This window comes from Mytilus galloprovincialis, chromosome 9 (assembly GCF_965363235.1).
Source record: "Mytilus galloprovincialis chromosome 9, xbMytGall1.hap1.1, whole genome shotgun sequence".
Classification (NCBI taxonomy): domain Eukaryota; kingdom Metazoa; phylum Mollusca; class Bivalvia; order Mytilida; family Mytilidae; genus Mytilus; species Mytilus galloprovincialis.
The window spans coordinates 47,957,561-47,972,969 of record NC_134846.1 but is presented as its reverse complement, the minus strand read 5'-3'; the positions used below and the strand labels follow the sequence as shown (position 1 = coordinate 47,972,969).

Sequence of the window (15,409 nt, the reverse complement as noted above, 5' to 3'; positions counted from 1 at the left end):
AATTTCGGTGTTGACATGATATCAATTATTTGGTCATTTTTATAAATTTCCTATTTTCAAAACATACAATTATATGAAAAACTAAGAATTTTCTAATCCAAGGCATAGATTACTTTAGTCGTATTTGGCACAATGTTTTTGAATTTTTGATCCACAGTGCCCTTCAACTTTGAACTTGTTTGGCATTACAACTATTTTGACATGAGCGTCACTTATGAGTCTTATGTAGACGAAACGCGCGTCTGGCGTACTAAATTATAATCCTGGTACCTTTAATAACTATTAACTATCAAAGGTTGCATTCTGCTTTTATGCATTTCATTTAACATCCAGAAACTTATTAACTGTACATATAGTATAATACTTGTAGCATTGACATTGACTTTTGTTAAGGTGATCTCAAAATCAAATTCAATTTTCCTCACAAATATGCGACCACATGTCCAATTATGATAGAAATCCCATAATTCGTTTCTAGGTATGTTGCATTGGTGTTTGTTTTGTTGCACTTCAGTTTTTCTGTTGTTCCGTTGTTTTCCTCTTATATTTGATGTGTTTCACTTCGTTTTAGTTTGACACCCACATTTGTTTTCTATCAATCGATTTATGACTATTGGACAGCGGTACACTACTGTTACCTTTATTGTACATTATGAAATAGCAATATCAAAAGCTCTAACACGTCAAACAAATGGAAAACAACTGTCATATATCTTCCTTTGTACAGACATTTCTTTTTGTAGAAAATTGTTATGTGGATAAAACCGGGTATTATAGCAAGCTAAAACTTTCACTTGTATGCCAGTCACATTAAATTCCATTGTATTGACAACAATGTGTGAACAGACATAACAGGTACAGTGTCAAAAAATTGGTACAGGAGTCATCATTGTTATAATCATAATCATTATAAAAAAATATATATCTACAGCAGTCAACATTGTGTAATAATCTTAATCACTAAAAAACAAACGAAAATGTCTACAGCAGTCAACATTGTGTAATGATCTTAATCACTATAACAATAAACTAATATGGTAATTGATGTAGCATTTGTTACACAATTTACTGCAAAAGTGTCATTATTTTTTTAATAACTATGACCTTGATCAAGGATGTAGTGACTTCTGAATAAAGAACTATATTTCTCTTAAAACATGACACCATATGCCAAAGTAAAGTAGTATTCTTCTATAAAGGTATTTGATGAATCATGCAGAAACCATTTTTCAGAATGAATATCAGAATATTTCTGTCAATGCTCTTCAACTTTGTACTTTATTTGGCCTTTTAAACTTTTTTTGGATTCAAGTGTCACTGGTGAGTCTTTTGTAGACGAAATGCGCGTCTGGGGTATACACTAAATTTAGTCCTGGTATCTATGATGAGTTTATTTTCTGCTTGCTATGATATTGACCTTCAAACATAGTGTCCTCAAAATAGAGAGCTTTATTCTATATTGCAAATCGTGATCTGTTTTTAGCTCACCTGACCCGAAGAGCCAAGTGAGCTTTTCCCATCACTTTGCGTCCGTCGTCTGTCGTCGTCGTCATCTGTCGTCGTTAACTTTTACAAAAATCTTCTCCTCTGAAACAACTGGGCCAAATTAAACCAAACTTGGCTACAATCATCACATGGGTATCTATTTTAAAAATTGTGTCCAGTGACCCGGTCAACCAACCAAGATGGCCGGCATGGCTAAAAATAAAACATAGGGGTAAAATGCAGTTTGTGGCTTATAACTCAAAAACCAAAGCATTTAGAGCAAATCTGACATGGGGTTAAATATTTATCATGTCAAGATCTATCTGCCCTGAAAATTTCAGATGAATGGAACAATCCGTTGTTGGGTTACTGCCCCAGCATTGGTTATTTTGAGGAAATTTTTCTGTTTTTGGTTATTATCTTGAATAATATTATAGACAGAGATAAACTGTAAACAGCAATAATGTTCAGCAAAATAATATTAACAAATAAATTAACATGACCGAAATGATCAGTTGATCCCTTTAGAAGTTATTGCCCTTTATAGTCAATTTTTAACCATTTTTCGTAAATCTTAGTAATCTTTCACTAAAATCTTCTCTTCTGAAACTACTGGAACAAATTAAACCAAACTTGGCCACAATCTTCATTGGGGTATATAGTTTAAAAATTATGTCCGGTGACCCGGTCAACTAACCAAGATGGCCGGCATGGCTAAAAATAGAACATAGGGGTAAAATGCAGTTTTTGGCTTATAACTCAAAAACCAAAGCATTTAGAGCAAATCTGACATGGAATTAAACTTTTTATCAGGTAAAGATCTATTTGCCCTAGAAATTTCAGATGAATGGAACAACCCGTTGTTGGGTTGCTGCCCCTGAATTGGTAATTTGAAGGAAGTTTTGCTGTTTTTGGTTATTATCTTGAATAATATTATAGATAGGGATAATCTGTAAACAGCAATAATGTTCATCAAAATAAGATTTACAAATAAGTCAACATGACCGAAATGGTCAATTGACCCCTTTAGGAGTTATTGCTCTTTATATTTTTTTTTTATTTTACATTTTTCATGAATTTTTGTAGATTTTTAGAAAATATTTTCAACTGTAATTACTTGGCCAAGTTCATTATAGATAGAGATAATTGTAGCAACAAGAATGTTCAGTAAAGTAAGATCTACAAACACATCACAATCATCAAAACACAATTTTGTTATGAATTTATCTGTGTCCATTGTTTAATATGCACATAAACCAAGGTGAGCGACACAGGCTCTTGACATATCAATTCAAACATTTTTCTTACTTCCAAATGCCACATTTACAGTAAAGGAACATCAACGATATGTATCAATTGGACAATGCAGAAGAACGAATGTAAGACCTACAGCACCAGATGTTAACATGCTATCTCAGGAACACCAACCTAATTAAGAAAATACTTACAGTAAATGACTTCTGACTAGACTTAGACAGCGTTATTTGAAAGAAACCAAAGTAATGACATATGCAATTTTTTTTTTCTAAAATGATATGTGGGGCATCATGAGGACATCAACAAAAATATGCCTTATGGTGTTTCTATGTTACAATGACATGGTACTGTACTTATTTATCCTGTTATTGTTGTATGTTAATTTTTGTATCCTTATCTTTTATATTAGCTAATGTGCTTTGTGCCTTTTTGTTTTTCATTTTTACATATGACATGGCTCTATACTTATACAACCTGTCATTGTGTTATTTTGTCATGGTAAATGTTTGTTTATATATTCGTTGTTTTGGTAGTGATTAAGATAATTACACAATATTGACTGTTGTAGAGCTATTTTTGAAATTAATACCTATTGTGTCTGTTTTTTGTTTGTTCACACATCGTTGTCAATTGCGACTGTCATACAAGTGAAAGTTTTAGCTAGCTTAAATTAATACAGGTTTAATCCACCATTGTCTACATAGGAAAATGTCTGTACCAAGTTAGTAATATGACAGTTGATATCCGTTCAATGACATTTGATGTATTTGAAATTTTGATTTTGCCATTTAATTAAGGATTTTCCACTTTGAATTTTCCTTGAATGTCAATATTTTTGTGATTTTATACAGTATTCAGCGAAAATCAGTTATGTGTAAGATATGACATGCAATAACTATTGGCACGGTTCCAGACTTTCTACAGGCACATACTATGGTTCAGTTTAACTAGTATTTGGAGCTTAAAACTGCAAACAAAATAAAACAATGATGAGACATTCTTGTAGTCATATTCATATCTCATGAGAAGTCATATTTGAATAAGATATCTTTTTTTTTTGTATTTTTAATCTTCATCAGTTGGCATAAAATATGTACATCAAACAGATTCATTGGACATACAGCTTTTGGATTTTTTTACTTGATTTGCTGTCTCATTGATATATGAACCACATGTTTTTTGTTCTAATAATGTTGTTGCATGTTCTTCATCAGTATATGAAAGTGTAAGCAGTAATAGATAAAAATAAATGACTGCTGAAATAATAATTCTATAATCAAAATGTATAATGTATCAGACTTTCCTATAGAAGAATTTTTATTGTTGCCATGCCAAAAAGGGAAGGTTTTTTTAATTAAGTAAATTATTTGATTTGGAAATATTTCTTAAGTTTTTTTTGGAACACGATTGAGATTGTTTCTTTGGTTCACCACCAAAGCATTGTAAAAATGTTTCATGAAAGAAATGCATAATTGTTTTTTTTTTTAAATCAGACTTTAATCCTTATTTTCTTTATTTTGAGACTTTCCTGATGTTGAAAAATTCCACAGATGTAAAACATGATTATAAAATGAACACGTAGCAATTGTCCTATTGAAGTTTTTAGTTGAGTTATCTCCCATCTTAGTATCATGTCTATCTGAATCAACAGAATGTTTATAGCAAAAATCAGCACCATATCCTATAGACTCTTGTTTGTCATAATGACATACAACAGACAGCTTTCCATCTGAAAATAAATAAACAGAGACATATATAAATCAATAAAAAAAACTTGAAAACTATAAAAATAAAATGGATTATTTTGTTGAGATTTTACCCTGTTCAATATGAGTAAAAATATCTAGATGTTTCAAGGAGCTTAAAAATGTAATCTGGATATAACTTAAGCATACTAAAAAGTAACTAAAAACGTGCAAGTAGAACAGTGCTGTTGTTTTTTTCCATGGTCGGGTTGTTGTCTCTTTGGCACATTCCCCATTTTCATTCTCAATTTTATTTAGAAGTATTTTTCATTATAAACTGTACGCAATCTTTAATTTTAAAAAGGACAAAACATACTTTCTGTTGGGTAATAATTGATAAATAAAGGCATCAGTAGAATACAGCTGTTCAAAATCCCTAAATCAATTGAGAGAAAACAAATCAGAGAGTTGTGATCAATTCAGTTGGAATTGTTTCAATTGTTTTTAGGGGAGAAGATCTTTGAAAAAAGTAATGACAGACAGAAGATACTGGACAATTGACACCAAGTCATGACAGAGCTCACATGGCATTCTATGTCTATTAGCTAATTCGAAAAAACTTTTGATTTCTGAAACATGAATTGTACATAACTTTTATGTATATCTTGTTCCTGCTATGCCTAAAAACTTATTTTCTGTTTTACAAATTGGTTTATATTTAGAGGTTTTAAGAGCGGGTGTTGGAGGGGTCCTAATACCTATATCCCGGGTTTAAAACCATGAAATCCTGAGGTCCAGATATTTAAAGAAATTTAAATCCTGACATCCTGAAATTCAAAAAAAGAATTCCAGCATCCTGAAAGGATAAATCTGACATTCAGAGCTTAAAAACACCTGATACCAGCATCCCAAAAATGGTCCTGCCCTTCCTTTGTAACACAAAGAAACTATACTAGTAATCAAGTGAAATTATTCATGACCATGCAGGCATTAAATAATTCTTTGTTTAAATAGGTCATATTTGATTGGCAACTTTACACACCAGAAAATTCAGAAGCATCTATCACATGGAATCCATTATACATTGTTGCCGTGATAATGTAATCAGACTTCTGAGAATCCCATTTAATCCTCCACACTCCTCCCCCAAGGTTCGTCTCTGCTATTGGAGATCTCATATTTCTTGTATCCCATATGAATAAGTTCTCATCATAGCTAAAATATGAAAAAAATACCTATACTCTTTATCACAAGACAAAGAATGTATCATGGTCATATATCTATTAAATATTATGCAGAGAAAAATTTGAGTTATAAAACCTGCATTTACTTGAGAATAAAAGGTTTGTATTACAGTGGACACTACTACAGTCAAAAATATTACAGTTGAAACTATTACTGAGGCTTATATTATAGTGAACGTTATTACAGTGGACACTATTACAGTAAAAAATATTACAGTTGAAACTATTACTGAGGCTTATATAATAGTGAACATTATGACGGTGGACACTATTACTGAGGCTAATATTATAGAGAACTTTATTACAGTGGACACTATTACTGAGGCTTATATTATAGTGAACATTATGACGGTGGACACTATTACTGAGGCTAGTATTATAGAGAACTTTATTACAGTGGACACTATTACTGAGGCTTATATTATAGTGAATGTTATTACGGAGGACACTATTACTGAGGCTTATATTATAGTGAATGTTATTACGGTGGACACTATTACAATGAATAATATATCAGTAAACAGAAAAAATGATGAACTAATGGACGGTCTAACAGAGAAACAGAGGGACACAGACTGGTAAACATAATGCCCCATCTTTTTGTCAGCTGCATTAAAGTTAAAAGGAGTAAACATTCTTCTATCAATACTCTTACCTCCCAGTACTGAGCACATTTTCTTTAAAAGGATGACACTGTATACTACATACACCCATACTATGTCTGGAAAAGTACAAGTAATACACATATAATAAACATGAGGATCGTTAACCTCCATACATCTAGACTATATCTAGAATTAATATAGATGTTCACTCTATGTAGCACAAAATGACTGTCATCAACAACAAGATGCATATTCTTACTGAAAATCCCTACTTACTTATGTAAAATGTCATTTGGTTTTTTTTCAGGTTTATGGGTATCCCCTTATTTGAATTAACCTTGGAGTCTGGTATTTTTGTTCATTACTTTGTTTCCAATTATCAACAATAAAATAGGGAAGATTGAGAGACAAACACAATATATTTGACCCATACACATATTAAAAACTATAAAAAAAAATGTCTATACATGTTTAATGCTTCAACACAGAGCAAGTACTTTCAACACCATTAATTCTCTGTATTTCCCTCAACTCAGAGGTCAGTGCTTTGGTACTGACATCATTTGCAAAATTCTTCTCTTAAATTCTTGTTTGATTAAATTTAAAAGTTATTTAGAAAACACAAGTTCCAACTCCTTCTGGCAAAGTTGATCTTAAGTGAATATAGATGAACTTTTTATGTTGAACTTCCTTTTGATCATATATAGCTTTTGGCATATTCAGGTATTCATTCAAAATTAGCTCTCCAATTTTTTAAGGTTGAGTGTTCCAGATGAGGGTTAATCCAGTAAAAGCACTTTTGATGCACCCAATTTATACATATAAGGTTTCATTCTCATCATATCTTTAATGAAGTACTTACCTTTTACTTACAAATATTGGAGATGACGTGTCCTGTCTACAATCCCATCCTTTAAACTTACAGTCATCACCACCTAATCAAAACAACGATTGTAAGGTTAGAGCCAAGCTATAAAGTAAATGTAAGCAAAAACAGAATCACAAAAATTCTCTAGATACATTTGAAGTAAAATTCTGAAATTCTAATCATATATTTGAGACCAATAACATCCAATGATAAGTCTATATTATTCTGATAACTGGTGCATAAAAGTCAACATCTTAAAAATAACTTAATATTGAGTTGTTTTTTTTTCATGCTTAAAAAACTTTGTTTATTATTTATTATTACATGTAGTAAATTTACAAACTTTTTAAGTTTGACTCAACATCATTTTAGATTGTGTATTCTAATATTTCACCATAACTTTTTTTTTCAAATTATCATTTTAATATCTTACTCTTTCTTTCAATATTCTTAACAGTTTATAAGGAAGAATTCTTACCACTGTATACAATATTTGTATTCCAGTAATTAAAAGCAGTAATCCAAGCTTCAAAATCATGTGCTTTCCAATTAGATGTACATTTCAGTTGACCTTGATGAAATTTACAAATACTGATATGACCATCTGAACTAGAACAACTTATTTCTGGATCTGAACTGAAAAACATAAAAACTATTTAGACCAAGTTAATAATATTCATCATTTAAAATTATAAGTCTCAATCGCAATTCTTCATCATATAATCCATGAATATGTCTTTCATGAAAATGAAGTTTAAGAGAAATGAAAATGTGATGGCCTAAATATGTAAGTCCCTTTCTAAAGTTTAATTTTAGGATTGCTAGACCTTTCAAACTTATATTTTTACCTTGGTTGAATAGTAAATTAATAAAACATTTTTTTTTTTATGTATGACATACTAGTATATGAAAGAAATAATAAATAAAAATTTTATAAGACTTTTGAGATATAAAACAAGAGACTCTCAGAGTGACAGCAAACAAGATATCAAAAAAGAGGTTGAAGTTCCCTGAACAAATGAGCAAGTATGGACACAAAATTTAAGCTTGAAACAACTCTGAATTTGGATTGTGATTTGATACCTTATAGATATACAAAATAGTCTTCTCATGGAATCAATTACAGTTATACAGGCTTTTTATAAAGGGACTGTATTTTTTTTTCATTTTCACGAATTCTAAATTTAACCATTCTTAAGGACATACATCTTCAAAAATTTATACTTTCATGTTTTTCTTGTAGAAGGTTGACTAAGGTTCACTATACAGCCTTCAACAATTAGCAAAAAAACATAACTTGTAGTTATAAAGGGCCTAAAAAATAACAAATAAAAACAAGTGAAACAAAAAACAAACAATCTGATTGTACAAAACAATAAATGAAAAACAAATATGATGTACAACAACACACAACAACCACTGAATTACATAAGTAAGTATATTTCTAAAATTGATAAACCTACCTATTATGTACTCTGTTTGCCAAATCCAATGACAATCCTAACACTTGTTCGCCTAAATCTGTGGAAGTGACAAAGTCTGATTTACCATCGTCATTCAACTGATAGATCTGTAGCTGCCCTATAGAATTAACCAGTCCAAACAATGATTGATTATTTATCAATGATGGACACCATTTAATATCCAGTATTCCTGGCATATCAGTGGATTGTACATGCTTAAGGCTCTGTGTTTCTTCTTCTTGTTTAAGTCTATAGGTATGTAGTTTTCCTAACCTTGTTTGTGGTGCAGAACTATCTACCTGAAAAGAATGTAAATTAAAGACAGTGTGTGTTGTTAAAAAATTGGATGAAAAAAGGTAATGAGAAAAATTGATGGAAAACTGAAATGTGACAGCATGTTTTGGAAACTTGTAAATTTAATAAAACTAATTTATGTGTATTTTCTTTTGAATAAAACTTACATACATACTACTCTAATAAAAATCAAGTGCTTTGGGGCATTGAAGGAAAATATTGCACTGACTTTGCCATTATATTATATCATGTATATAAAACATTGCATCATATTAAACATTGGAATGCAATAGTACTGATATATTCCTTTGTCCATTCCAGACAATTATGGACAAAGGAAGATAACTCTAAATTTAAATATTACAACAGATAATAGAGTCACACCATTTTATACACAATTGGTGTAACTTAAATTCTTGATCAAGTATAAATATACACATCATAATATAAGTGTGACTGGATATATAGAATGTTGTGCACAAGGCTATATCTTTTTTTCTTTATCTCAAAAGTAGTGATTGTCTATGCAATATTTATTTCAAAAACCATCAGATTACTCCATCTTGTACACTACTTGGTTTTCAGCTGGATGGTGGAGTTTCTATCATCCAAAGAATTAAAATTGTTCAAAATATCTCATAAGTTTTTGTTTAAATTAATATTAACCCTTATCCAATTTCTTTATTTTCAAGATGAACTCATCATCCATATTATTGCAAGTTGGTGATGTTTATATAAAAACTTTTGAACTTACACAAGTCTCTTTTAAATTGTAAATAAATATAAAAAGGATAACAGAGGGTGGTAATGGGGGTACTTTCATGATGAATAACGTTAAAAATTCTTGGCAAATGAGTATAACGGTAATTTTTGGTGCATGACAATAAAATATGCACTTTCTTTTAGACAATAAAAAAATCGAATGATTTTGACAAATCACTTTATTTTTGTCCATAAATAACGGTAGAGTTAATTATTTGAGACCTCTGACAAATTAAAATAAGGATATTTTAATCAATTTGACGCTAAAGGTAGCCCAAAATGACCGTTAGACGCCTGACGGTAAAGGCGATTACTACCCTCATAACAAACCTGTGAGTCTTTAGACTGGTCCAACTGGTATGTACCACAGAGAAGGATATCTTGATAACCATCATGTGGACACCATTCTACAGAGTCTGCACTGTATTCTGTATCTACGACTTGTAAGGTTTTTGCCATATTGTAATACTAGTGAATAAAAAATAAAATGTATATAAAGCAGTTGCATAACGAAGAAAAACATTATATGTAATCCACAGCCTTAGAGAAGAGGAATTTTGAAGCAGTCAAAATGAAACAGGAAAGTATTACAGGTATTGTTTTGTTATTAATAAGGCTGTAAGTTTTTCAATTGTATTGTTTCATAATTTTCATGTCAGAGCCTTTTATAGTCATCTATAAGGTATGGGTTTTTCCCACTATCAAAGACTGCATGGTTGCCTTTATTTGCTTGCATCCTCTTTATTTGGACTTTGTTGGATATTAGTCTCATTGGCATTCATGATTTATCTCCTTATTTTTATGTATATATGCAAATGTTAAAATTAAAATAGCAATATTTCAAACTATATATAAATATATGTAAAACATTCAAGTCATTGAGCAATAACAGAAGGGTCAAATAGCCTTCATAGAAATAAGAAATCCTAATGGTAATAAAACTGCATACCAAAAACCATTGATTTATCATAAGTCGTTCATTTCAACTAACCTTAATACATATTCTTACATGTAAACTAAAGAAAAAGTTTCAGTCAATGAGTCATTATGACAATTACTGTCTGATTAGAACAAAGTAATCTCCATGGAGATGAGATGTGGCAAGGCTAATACATCTACATACAAATTATCATTGACCTACATTGTATTACTTCATGACCTTGATTCCAGAGCCAGTAAACTATATACATTTTTTTGTACTCCTACTTCTAATAGTTGGTTGCTATCGCTAATATAAGTATTCCAAAGTTTATGAATCTTTCATCAGTGAGTGTTTCAGTAAATTGTGAGCTTTCATGATTCAATGGATTGCAAAATCAAAAGTTAACAATCATATAAAGCACATATATTGAACTCAAACTTATAGTCTAAATATTTAATTTTCTATGGTGTGTTTTATATATTGTTGTTTTTGGTTCTTTTTTCGTATTTTTTTAAATGGTATTGTCAATTTGTTTTCTACAGTACTATACGAGTTTGAATGTCCTTTTTTTGTATCTTCCTCCTAGCTTTTAGAGATCAGTGTAATACATATTAATCCAACCTTTCTTAATTGAAGTATTCTGATAACCTGTCTTTTTATCTAATTCATACATGATTTTTCAATGTGCTCTTTGCAGAAATTTAATTCAATTGTTCTGTTACCATGATAGAAGATGATTGATGCTTTGTGCAACATTTAGCTACTTTGATATTCGATAATATGATGTACATGATGTAGCCAAATATTATTTTGAATATTAAGTCATTCTGTATAATTCAAATTTCATACTGTCTATTGTTATATAAATATTTGTTTCCAATTTTAGGTTTCTGTACAATGTAAAAGTACTTTATTGTACTTCTAATACATGTAATATAAACAGTCACTTGACAGTAGGGATATATATATATATATATATATATATATATATACTATGCAACAAACAGCTGATAGTTTGCTGTTCAGTGTATGCCAAGGCTCTGTGTTGAAGGCCGTACTTTGACCTGTAATGGTTTACTTTTAACAATTGTGACTTGGATAAAGAGTTGTCTCATTGACATTCATATCACATCTTATTTCTAAATGCCAAGAAAAAAACCAATTTACGTCTGTTTCTTTTATTTCATTTACAGTAATACCATTTCAACATGTTTCCTTCCAGAGGATTTTTTAATAATATTTAATGCATTATGATTAAAAAATGTACAACATTACCTAAATAATCCTTCATTTGTTTTACTCTATATATTATAAGCAAAATCATTATCTGGTAAATTTTCAAATTAAATTATCATTTCAAAATTTGAAGTCAGTGTTTTCCCTAAAGGATTTATGCAAAGCGGAGCTGCATACTTTAAATTACTATTTATCCTTTCAACATGTTCAGTTAAGCTGCTAAACTTATGTATACATGTTATACAAATTCAGGAATATTTCATTTTGGATATTACTACTATAACAAACCAAGGGACAAAACTCTCAAGAATATACTTAAACTGCAAAAAATTGTAATTACTTAAATACATTTTCAGGTACACTTTTGGCAGAGAGAAAAAGGGAGATAATCTCTTACATTAATAATTTACTTCCAGATAATGTAGACTTAAAAATGTTTTTATCTTCTTAAAATAATGTCCCTTTATCTAACTGATAGCAGAAAAGGCTTAGTTACAATGTAAGTTGTGATTGATCTTCTAACATGTTTGTCTAACCTTCAATGTCTTACAATGTCTTACAACATGATTATCTTTAAAATTATATATTAACATGATGTGTAGAATAATCAAGAGATGGGGGGAAAATGTGATTTAGTCAGAGGATAAACATGTAATTTCATCAAAAAAAATATCCTCCAAACAAAACAGATTTTCAATAAAACTTACATATAAATACTTAAATTACATAACAATGTACATGTATAACAACTAACATGTTGTTGAACACACAACCTTTAACATGTTTAAAATGCTCATATAATTACATGTACATATTAAGTTTAACTTTCAAAACATGATTGCTAAAAATAGAAAACCTCTATTCTTATCATATCTGCACATACTTAGAACAGATAGATAAATTTGTTATTTAAAGCATCATAAATATCAATCAATATTGATTGTAGGCTATAAAACACTTGTCTCTTTTTTAACAGTTTTCAATCTTGCTCATAATTTCATTGAATTCACAAAATAGATTTACATCTTTGACATATATATCATGTACATATACAATATTAGGTCAATAAAAGAAAAATATAAACTTTTTTGCATGAGGCTGAGAAACTGGGGAAGGGCAAGGTTCTACAGAGCCCTTCCACAGTTTTGCGCAGAGTACAAAAAAGTTTATGTTTTTATGACATTGACCTAATATTGTTTTATTACTGCAACTTAAACTAATACATTGATAACTTTTTAAATCTTAACACAATTGCCAAACTTATTTTCATCCCTTAATGAACCCGTTTATGGAGAAAGTTTTCCATGATGAAATTGACATTATACAATGTTATACAAAATATTGCTATGTTACTACATGTATATTTAGGAAATAAACACAACAAGTTGCATTATAAATAAAATTAAAGCCATGAGTGAATAAGTGATGAATGAAATGAATTTGATGATAGTCTTACATAGCTTTGTATTTTGATTTATTTTACTGTGTCAATTTTATACAGTGTATACAAATGATGTATGAACAAGTAATACTATATTCTTTTTCTTCAAATTATCACGATCCCAAACTAATTTCTTGCACTTCTTTCACATTCCATCAAGCATTCTCTAACTAAAATCCTAGCATGAACTATTCCCCTTTTTAACCTTTCGGCAGACATTTTACTTCCAGAATATGTTGGTCTAATGTCTTTACCCATGTCCTCAATTACTGCTAATAATTGTGTATATTTGCTTTGAGATTGGTGTCCTAGAGGGAACTGTGATCCCTGCATCTGTGCTAACATGTGTTGTTGTTGTAGCTGTTGTTGGTAGGGATTCATAGCTTGTCCCATCATTTTCTGAGGAGGGGGCGTGGCTCTGACTTCCTGTTCAGATCTAGGGGTCCCTGGATTACTCACAGCAGGAGAGTTGCTATCTTCCTCCATGGCCTTCTACAAAATAAAAATGGTTAAACTATGAGATTGTTTTTGATCTTATTATATACATGTACATGTGTACCAGTTAGAGATAACTTTATAGGGTTATTACAGAAAATAACTTGTGTGTGTTATTACAGATACTTTCATGAGTTGTCTACTCTTTATTCCTGAAATTTTATAAATCTGTAATAACGTATGTTTGTTATTAGTAAAATAAATCAAAAAGATTTTATTTTATAAGAGGCTCTAGGAACTCTTGAGACTTTGCACAGAAACTAAATGCATCGCCTTGATAACTAATTTTTAATTTAATCAATACATTTTTGATTAACCATGGTAAATCAAGGAGATGAGGCTTTTAACATGTTTAAGGGATAAACTTAGCTGTAATAACAAGGTTTAGTTATTAAATTTTGGATCTGTATCTGTGCACCTTTGTGACCCAAGATAAATTTTAGTATTTTTTTCTTCAACATACTCTTGTATTGTAACATGCTCTAATCTATGCTTTATAATTTACTGACATGAACAGACATATGTACATTTGTACATGTACGACATACATTTGAATGTTTATCATTACAATAACATACAAATGTATTTATGTGCGATTACAAATGTATATATATTTCTATAAAATCAGCATTCATGTATAATCTAAATGAGCACATGCTTAATCATGTTAACAAGTTGAACTTACAGCTCTACTGATGCCTAAATTTTGAACTGTTTCTTTTGGAGGATGAGATTCTGAGTTATTTTTTGAGATATTGCATTCATTTCCATTTTGAGATTCAATTAATTCCATGCTATCTGATTCAGATCCACAAGCATCTGCATCAATTACATTTTCTGATATAGAAATAAACTTTGGCACTTCAAGTTTTCTTTTCATTTGGCTTGATCTTCCTCTTTTGGGTTTCTCTACTGGTTCCAGAATCAAATTGTTTATAGGGTTGGCATTTTCATGTGTAGGTCTCCCATCAGGAAAATGTTTTGAACAAACCCTACTGTGACTTTTTGGAGCCCAACATTCTCCAGTTTCAGGATCTGTCCTGTTGATCAAGTTTATCCATTCTTGTCTCCCTTTAGGATTTTTTCTCTCAGTTGGAAATGGAAATAATTTGAAAGGAGGATCACAAACACATCTTGAAGTTCCATAGTTACATTGGTGTATTGGACACCAGTCCCCCATCCACTTTTGAAGGTGGTAAGTTGAGTTTCCACAGTTTAAAACAGCACATAACTTCATCGTGTATCTCAAATTCCCCAGCTTCCCTACAAAGGTCAAGGAATTTGGTGCTCTGCACCTTATTCCACTTGACCCTTGAACTTTTAACGCATGCATGCACTGCTCTTGTAAACCTCGCCCACATCAAAAATTTTAATTACAAAGATTATTTGACTGTTGGGAAAATATAAATCAGTAATTAAGGAGAGATAGGGGAAGGGTTGAAATGTCTAAATTCTTTTAAATATTAACCTTTGTGTCTTGTTATGTCATGTAAAGACGAGCTCTTTGTGTTGTTGTGCTTACAAATAAGGAAGTCGACGTGTTAAAAGATTTTACAAAACGAAACATTTTTTTCTCTCAAATATATTGTTGTAAAAATTAAATGTATTCATTAAAATGTGTATTAAAATATCATTGAATATTAAAACTTCAA

General features: G+C 30.4%; 2 protein-coding genes across 2 annotated transcripts; both read right to left on the bottom strand.

Moving 5' to 3' along the window:
- Positions 1-4,237: 4,237 nt before the first annotated feature.
- On the bottom strand, positions 4,238-15,304 carry LOC143045165 (diphthine methyltransferase-like). The gene is made up of 8 exons (XM_076217476.1): positions 15,226-15,304; positions 9,994-10,131; positions 8,608-8,906; positions 7,623-7,780; positions 7,139-7,211; positions 6,327-6,392; positions 5,470-5,642; positions 4,238-4,471 (listed from the first exon to the last, which is right to left on the bottom strand). Exons 2-8 carry the CDS (start codon positions 10,120-10,122, stop codon positions 4,239-4,241), a joined length of 1,131 nt encoding a protein of 376 aa, XP_076073591.1. The 5' UTR covers positions 10,123-10,131; positions 15,226-15,304; the 3' UTR covers position 4,238.
- LOC143045166 (uncharacterized) lies at positions 12,701-15,115 on the bottom strand. The gene is made up of 2 exons (XM_076217477.1): positions 14,443-15,115; positions 12,701-13,754 (listed from the first exon to the last, which is right to left on the bottom strand). Exons 1-2 carry the CDS (start codon positions 15,088-15,090, stop codon positions 13,389-13,391), a joined length of 1,014 nt encoding a protein of 337 aa, XP_076073592.1. The 5' UTR covers positions 15,091-15,115; the 3' UTR covers positions 12,701-13,388.
- Positions 15,305-15,409: the final 105 nt, after the last annotated feature.

What these genes read in the sequence shown, in the direction of transcription:
- LOC143045165 (XM_076217476.1), bottom strand. Translation starts at nt 10,122, where the DNA reads ATGGCAAAAACCTTACAAGTCGTAGATACAGAATACAGTGCAGACTCT. An exon ending in GCAAACAGAGTACATAATAG is followed by an intron (nt 7,781 to 8,607) that starts GTAGGTTTATCA and finishes TATGTTTTTCAG; the next exon opens with TTCAGATCCAGAAATAAGTT. An exon ending in AGATGCTTCTGAATTTTCTG is followed by an intron (nt 4,472 to 5,469) that starts GTGTGTAAAGTT and finishes ATTTATTTTCAG; the next exon opens with ATGGAAAGCTGTCTGTTGTA.
- LOC143045166 (XM_076217477.1), bottom strand. Translation starts at nt 15,090, where the DNA reads ATGCATGCGTTAAAAGTTCAAGGGTCAAGTGGAATAAGGTGCAGAGCA. An exon ending in ATTTAGGCATCAGTAGAGCT is followed by an intron (nt 13,755 to 14,442) that starts GTAAGTTCAACT and finishes TTTATTTTGTAG; the next exon opens with AAGGCCATGGAGGAAGATAG.